Raw genomic sequence first — 7,248 nt, 5'->3', positions numbered from 1 at the left:
AACATAGGCCTGTCTACGAAATGACTTATTATATCATATCATATCATATCATATCATATCATATCATATCATATCATATTATATTATATTATATTATATTATATTATATTAACGTAGTCACTTTCATATGATTTATAGATTTTTTTTAAATTTAACTTAACAACATTGTGTAAAGGAGTTAAAAATGTCTCACTTTTTCAGTTACATTAACACCATCTGATGAAGATAATAATAATAATGATAATAATGATAATAATAATAATAACTATAATAATAATAATAACTATAATATAACTATAATAGTGAAACTCAAAGCGTTACAGTAGGCTATTTATAACGTAGAACACACAACACAAAGAAATAATTAGACTCATATCGAAGCCCATTTCCGCCAATGCGACGGCAAAAAAGATCATGTAAGTCAATATAATGAGAAACCTTCTAAAAATAATGACTCAGTATTTCAATATGACTATATCAAAATAATGACTGCTGAGTCAACGTAACGGCTGGGTCAACGTAACCCAACCAGCTGTTCAGCTGTGAATGAACCCCTTACAACCCCTTTGACCCAGCATGAAACAACCCAACAGTGTGTTTACAGTACCCCAAACAACCCAGAATTATGACCCAGCATGAACAACCCAACAATATGCTTACAGAAACAACCCAGCACTTTTTTGAGTGTAGTATCTCAAAATAATGAGATACAAATAGGCCTAAGTCATAAGATAGTCATTATTTTGAGACAGGCCTAGATCTCATTATTCTGAGATACTAGGCTCAGTCATTATTTTTGAGTTACCAAATCATTATTTTGAGACTTTTCATCACGTTTTCATCACATTGAGTCTTCTGAGTAGAAAAGGTTGTTTTTATTATTATTATTAGGCTATTATTATTATTATTATTAGTAGTAGTAGTAGTAGTAGTGTTATTATACATGATCAGCAATAATAAAACAATGATATAATGTATAATAATATATCACTGAAGGGTGAGTACAGGATTTGAAAGCCGAATTGTAGGCGTATGAAGCGCCGACTGATTTAAAACTACATTCCCCATCATACCTGTCGCGTAATGATGACGTACACATTGGGAATCTTCACGAAGGTTGCAAAACAATTGCGTCACTTGTATCTAGAAAGGTGAAAGACGGACTGCTGCTCTCTCGGTAAGCTTAATTTACAGCTATGTATCTTAAAAAACAACAATATTACAGCGGGAAACTAAATTTTAAGTTAACAGTTAATGCATTTAGGAGACTAAGCACCGCAATACCTGTAGTTTAAAGACTATGCAGCTACTGGAGTCTACGCACTTATGTCATTCAAGCTAACGTTAGCCAGCGTAGTTAACGCACGCTACATGTGATATAAAACACATTAAATGTTACGATATATAAGTTTGTCTTCATCACACACTCTCCAGTGTCCTTGCTTGATTAGTTTAACCTTGCTACCTAACAGGATTGTGACGCAAATAAAAACATAGAGAGAGAACACCCTCACCCCTGTCTCATCTCTGTTTGCTTATCTTTCAGATAGAGGATAATATACCGTCTTGACCATGTTGGTGGCAAGGCTAACATGCCTGAGGAGCCTCCCCCTCGCGGGGCTACGTCCTGTGCTGACACCGGCCCTGAGAACACCTACCCTGAAGGCCTGTCCACCTTTGCTCAGGCCCCAGCAGGTACTGAGTTACACCTCAGGAAGACATACAAGGCTACCTGACATAAGATTAGTTTAAAGAAACTGTTGAGTCTTGGTTCACAGCAACCGATGTGATTGCATCAGATAGTGAACAATTACAAGCTTCAAAATGCTTTTAATACCACACATCCATATCAGAGTTTTCTTGTCTTGTAATTTCTCTTTCTTGGCATACAAAGACCAGAAACTGAAGTTGATGCTTGGGCCAGAATTAGACAGAAAAATGTCCCTCTTTAAATTTTATGCGACTGGAAATTGTTTGTTTGGCAAGTTTGAGGCCTAAAATTTGACAATTTCCCTTCTCCGGGGTCCTGAGGGAATCAAAGTCATTAGAAGAAGGGTGACACTGAGGGTAGACAACTGTAGCCTGATATATAGGCAGAATGGACATCTTCACAAAATTAAATATGTTGGCAGCAGTTCAGTGGCATGAAGGCTAACAATAAATCTTAATTTGCAAATTTGAGCCTAGTAGTAACCAGTCTTTTTTCCCCATCAGTTTTAAGTGAGTTTTCCTTAAGAGTACTCTGATTAAGCATTGCTTCTCTGTTACATCAGATTTAATAAAATGAGCAAATATCAATACATTACCCCTCGAGACACTAGCCTCAAGCGGACATGAGTTGCAGGCTACAGAGGTCTGGTAACATCACTTCTTTCTAACTCTACATGCCCTTTTTTCATTGTCAAACTTGTAATCTTCAGCCCCAACCAGTGCTGCTACAGCAACATCAACTAATCAGAATTTGTGCTGTTCCCCCTGGAGGCACAAAGGCTTTATAGAACTTATTTCATTTATGCAGTTGTAAATATTTTAAATGTGGAATGAGTGACGCTTTAACCTAATATTGGCCAGTTGCATGTTGCCCAAGTTGCTTTTCAGGCTAACTAAATCAACATTTGCAGTTTTGTGTAATAGTTGTTGTTCTTTCTCCAGGGCTTTTCCTCCAAGGCCAGATTTGGTTTCCGCCGTGTAAGGACAAGTAGAGACCAGCTCAAAGAAGCAGCTTTTGAGCCAGCAACAGATACCGCCATTAGAAGTAAATACTATCACTTGCAAACAACATGTTTTTGTTATCAGGATTTTTGTTACAGTGGTCAGAAACCATAGTTGTGTCAGTATTCATGAAGTTCATAGTTTTAAGCTTTCTTTCAAAGAAAATTAAATAACTGTCATGCAACCATTTCTTATTACAGTCACAATGTTTGTTTGAAACCTGTTTAAAGTAATATGATTTATTTCATAGCGCACATTTTCAAAATAACTGTTGTCCTCGCTCTAGTTGACAGCATGGGAAGAATGTTTCTGGCTGGAGGTGCAGCAGTGGGCCTTGGAGCTCTGTGTTACTACGGACTCGGCATGTCCAGTGAAATCGGTGCCATTGAAAAAGCAGTGTGAGTAACAGCAGTTTCAAGTTTCATTTTCAAGCCAGATCTGCCAACCTGTATGTATTTTGTTAGCAGGTATACATGACACATGCTCCAAACTATGCAAAAAGCTGGTGACACTTTTTTTTTAATTGTGCACCGAAGTCTAACAGAAAGAGGCAAACCTGTAACATTAATGAGAGGAGCAGATCATGGCACGATGAGAGAGAAAAAAGCACACAAACACCACAGAAATAACTTTACCAATAAAATTACAGGGAAGGATGTGTGTGTGTGGACATTGTAGTCTATAACATGGCCTGCTCTAGGAACATTTCAAACAAAGGAAACACTCCCATTGCAAATAAAGTACAATATTTAAGGAAGGATGTGATTGCTTCTATACTGTCAACAGCCATATTCATATTCAGCCTGTATTGTTATTAAGTCATCATGCATTTATTTATTTTATAATAACCACAAAATAATCTGCTTAAGGTGGGATAGTGTTTTAAATCTACATTGTCATCATCAAAAATCAAGTTGTCGTAAAGTTTCATTATTGTGGAAGTGTCAACAATATAAAGTACATAAATGCAGTAATAATGGTAGGTTAGTGGTTAGTGCTTAGTGCTAAAGGCCTTAATGATCATATCGGCATCTGCAGATATTTTTGTAAACTGTAATGGTATCAATAATTTTCATATCGGTGCATCCCTCACTTTTTTGTTTGCTGCATGTGTGCAAAAGATGTACAGTACAATAATTTATTGTGCGAATTGCCCTTTTCCTCTCTGTGCAGGATCTGGCCTCAGTATGTGAAGGACAGGATCCACTCCACCTACATGTACTTTGCAGGCAGTGTTGGACTGACGGCTCTGTCAGCTGTAGCAGTGAGCAGGACCCCAGCACTCATGGGACTGATGATGAGAGGATCCTGGCTGGTGAGCTTTATAAACTCAAAGCAGACCCACCATGGACAGATGGCTGACTTGCAATATTTATTTCACATTAGAATTAAATACTGATAAATTATTAAGCTGGTTTAATAATATCTGCATTGAATATTATTTCAGAGGTAAAAGAAGAATTTATAGATTCTTAATATGAACTCCTACTGTTTGTTCTAACCCAGGCTATTGGAGCAACTTTTGCAGCCATGATTGGTGCTGGTATGCTGGTCAGGTCCATTTCATATGAACAGAGCCCAATGCCCAAACACCTCGCTTGGATGCTCCATGCAGGTTTGTATAATAATATCTGATGAAAAAGTATTATTCTGTTGTCTCGTCCCCCTCAGACCTGGTTTTTCTGCTTTGTAATTACCTCAATTAAACACTAGAGGGCAGTGATGTAAAGCCCCAGAGAGTAAGAGCTGCTATCATATTAGGAACCTCTACAGTGCATCTAAACATGTGACAAAGACCTGTGGTGGTGGTGGTGGTGGTGGTGGTGGTGGTGGTGTTGTTGTTGTTTTAAATGTGGTATTGTCCTTTTTGTTTTTATTTCTTCATAAGGTGTGATGGGTGCTGTCATCGCACCCCTTACTCTCCTGGGAGGGCCTCTGATGATGAGGGCCGCCTGGTACACAGCAGGCATTGTGGGAGGGCTATCTACTGTGGCCATGTGTGCCCCAAGCGAGAAGTTCCTCAATATGGGTGGTCCATTGGCTGTTGGTTTTGGAGTCGTCTTCGCCTCCTCTATTGGTTAGTAGAATACATTCTCAGCCCACAAATACAGCATAAAGACAGTTCTGTGTCTTTACTTAAATTGAACTATAAATTAAAGAAGCTTGAACATCGTGACCAAGTCAAATGACATTAATTATTCCACCAAGAACTAAATTAAATACTACAGCTAAGTATTAAATGTCAGATATTCAGTGTTTTTATCGTGATTATGACCCCGCAGTGCCGTATGGGAAACTTCACATCTCCATCAGTTCAAAATCCCTTACCAACAAATTTTGATGAATAAATCACACTCTACGTGTAATTTTTCACACAAACAGTTCATCTGATTTATGCAAATTAAATATTTCTTCATGTAACACAATAGGAAAATATCTGGGTTCCATATGAATTAATTAGCATGCACTATAGCAATTAGCTTATTTAAAGGGTGATGTCACGGCACATCAGTTACACGTTCCCATGTTCAGATAGTATGATGGCACTTTTTCCACACAGGTTAATTTACTTTGGCGTTACATGAATGTCTAAACACACTTAAATTATAGCAAAGTAGCTGTTAGTTCTCACATCCAACCTCAGTTTATTCCAGGTGCAGAACAAGAAACAAATAGCTTGCTAAATATAAATGTCTCTTTCTGTTTTCTTAAAAATAAAACCCCACCATGTTCAGTCAGTGTAGAAGAAATCACATTAGGTGGTAGTTGTGGAAACAGGAGTATCAAAGTTTGCTCGTCTTCCACGTATGATGCTTTTCAATTCAGTCACCAAATCCTAAGATAAGGATAATAAACAAATAATAACTGAAGGTAGGTAGATGATCAATCACCTACCTAATTTATTGTAATTAGACAATCGCCTTTGTCTGTCTGCCGCCAACTTGAATCCACCTCTGGAAAAAAATCTGTATTTATCTTGTTTCCTGTCTCCAGGATCAATGTTCCTGCCGCCCACGTCAGCGTTTGGAGCGGGCCTGTACTCTGTGGCCATCTATGGAGGCCTGGTCCTGTTCAGCATGTTCCTCCTCTATGATACACAAAAGGTCATCAAGAGGGCAGAGACATACCCACTCTATGGTGTACAGAAATATGACCCCATTAATTCGTAAGTTACTCCATAAATTTCTTATAGAAATGCAGTAAAGTGGATTAAATTATATGTTTATACCAGAAAAAATGTTTGACTTCTTATGTAGTTTTCTGCTCAGTACTGCTGTACTTATATTTGCAGTAAAATATGGGTTTTCTTATTCTTGCAGGTGTATGGGGATTTACATGGACACACTGAACATCTTCATGAGGCTGGTGATGATTCTGTCTGGTGGTGGTGGTGGCAGAAGGAAGTAAAGGGAAAGATTGTGACTTTCAGCTTCAGTTTCACCTTCACAGAATTGAACAATGTCATGTTTCATTTCTAGCAGCATACACAAGGTGTTATCTTTTAGTGACAACTATTATCTAACTGGTAATTTACATGAAGAACATGAATGCTTTGCAAATCTGAGGATTGCACTATCTGCTACACATTGCCAGTCCAAGGAATGAAGACAAATTGTTCTGTCTTGATAACACACTTAAACAGAGGTCTGATTGTGGAAATATCTGGTTCAACCTGGACTTTCAGATGGGTTCAATAGACCTGTCAGCATCACCTGTCTCAGAGATCATCTGTATTGTTTGTTATAATTTCTATTTATTTCCACTTGGTATGTGTTTGGTTTATAATGAGGGTGAAAGTTCATGAAGAATTAACCATAGACTGCTCCAGATTTCCAGTACCTTAAAAAAGCTGTGTTATGCTGCACTTCTGTGATTGATTAGTTCATATATTTCTGAGGAAAAAAATGCAATAATTTCAATGATTACATCATTCAATAAACAAGTTTTCAGTTTGAAAGTTTTCAGTCTGTTTTTTAAATAATTTTTGGGCAATTTTTTAAAAATTAAGCAGAGCAATGACACAGGATGTTTTGTCGTATCAGGTTAGGAAAAGCACAGGTGTTAATATTAAGTTATTGAATATATTTTTTAGATTTAGATTTTTAGATATATATTTTTTAAGATTAATGATGGCTGAATTCCATGTAGCTGTTGAATCATCAGGGTCCTGCTGTTATTTTATACAGTACCAGCCAAACATGTTGACTCACTTATCCAATCACTTGAATAAGACATTTGTGCGTGTGCATCCAAATTTTTGACTGGTACTGTTCATTGATAAACTGCATTGTGGCCCTGTGATAATAGAGGAGTTTTGGCTCTTAAAATGTCCTTCCTCTTTTCTGGTCAACTAATAATAATCTTGTAAAGCAACATGATTAACATATAAAATATAACTATATCATAAATTTACATTGATACTGGTTGAACACGAATATAAAGTCATTTACCTGCTTGCTGCTGTTTGAAGTATGTAGTTTTGCATGAAAGGACTTTTGGTTTGGTAATGATAATTGAGTTTGGGTAATTATAAGA

The 7,248-nt window shown here is 37.1% G+C and overlaps 1 protein-coding gene across 1 annotated transcript; it reads left to right on the top strand.

Moving 5' to 3' along the window:
- The first annotated feature begins 1,165 nt into the window (after positions 1 to 1,165).
- ghitm (growth hormone inducible transmembrane protein) lies at positions 1,166 to 6,670 on the top strand. Its single transcript, XM_053341581.1, has 9 exons — positions 1,166 to 1,177; positions 1,547 to 1,695; positions 2,653 to 2,755; positions 2,999 to 3,110; positions 3,886 to 4,027; positions 4,219 to 4,327; positions 4,601 to 4,789; positions 5,707 to 5,878; positions 6,033 to 6,670. Exons 2-9 carry the CDS (start codon positions 1,573 to 1,575, stop codon positions 6,118 to 6,120), a joined length of 1,038 nt encoding a protein of 345 aa, XP_053197556.1. The 5' UTR covers positions 1,166 to 1,177; positions 1,547 to 1,572; the 3' UTR covers positions 6,121 to 6,670.
- Positions 6,671 to 7,248: the final 578 nt, after the last annotated feature.

Source organism: Scomber japonicus, chromosome 20, assembly GCF_027409825.1.
Source record: "Scomber japonicus isolate fScoJap1 chromosome 20, fScoJap1.pri, whole genome shotgun sequence".
NCBI lineage: Eukaryota > Metazoa > Chordata > Actinopteri > Scombriformes > Scombridae > Scomber > Scomber japonicus.
Note: the sequence above shows the minus strand (reverse complement) of the source record. Positions and strands in the feature narration are given on the sequence as shown.

What these genes read in the sequence shown, in the direction of transcription:
- ghitm (XM_053341581.1), top strand. Translation starts at nt 1,573, where the DNA reads ATGTTGGTGGCAAGGCTAACATGCCTGAGGAGCCTCCCCCTCGCGGGG. An exon ending in TGATGAGAGGATCCTGGCTG is followed by an intron (nt 4,028 to 4,218) that starts GTGAGCTTTATA and finishes GTTCTAACCCAG; the next exon opens with GCTATTGGAGCAACTTTTGC. An exon ending in AAATATGACCCCATTAATTC is followed by an intron (nt 5,879 to 6,032) that starts GTAAGTTACTCC and finishes TTATTCTTGCAG; the next exon opens with GTGTATGGGGATTTACATGG.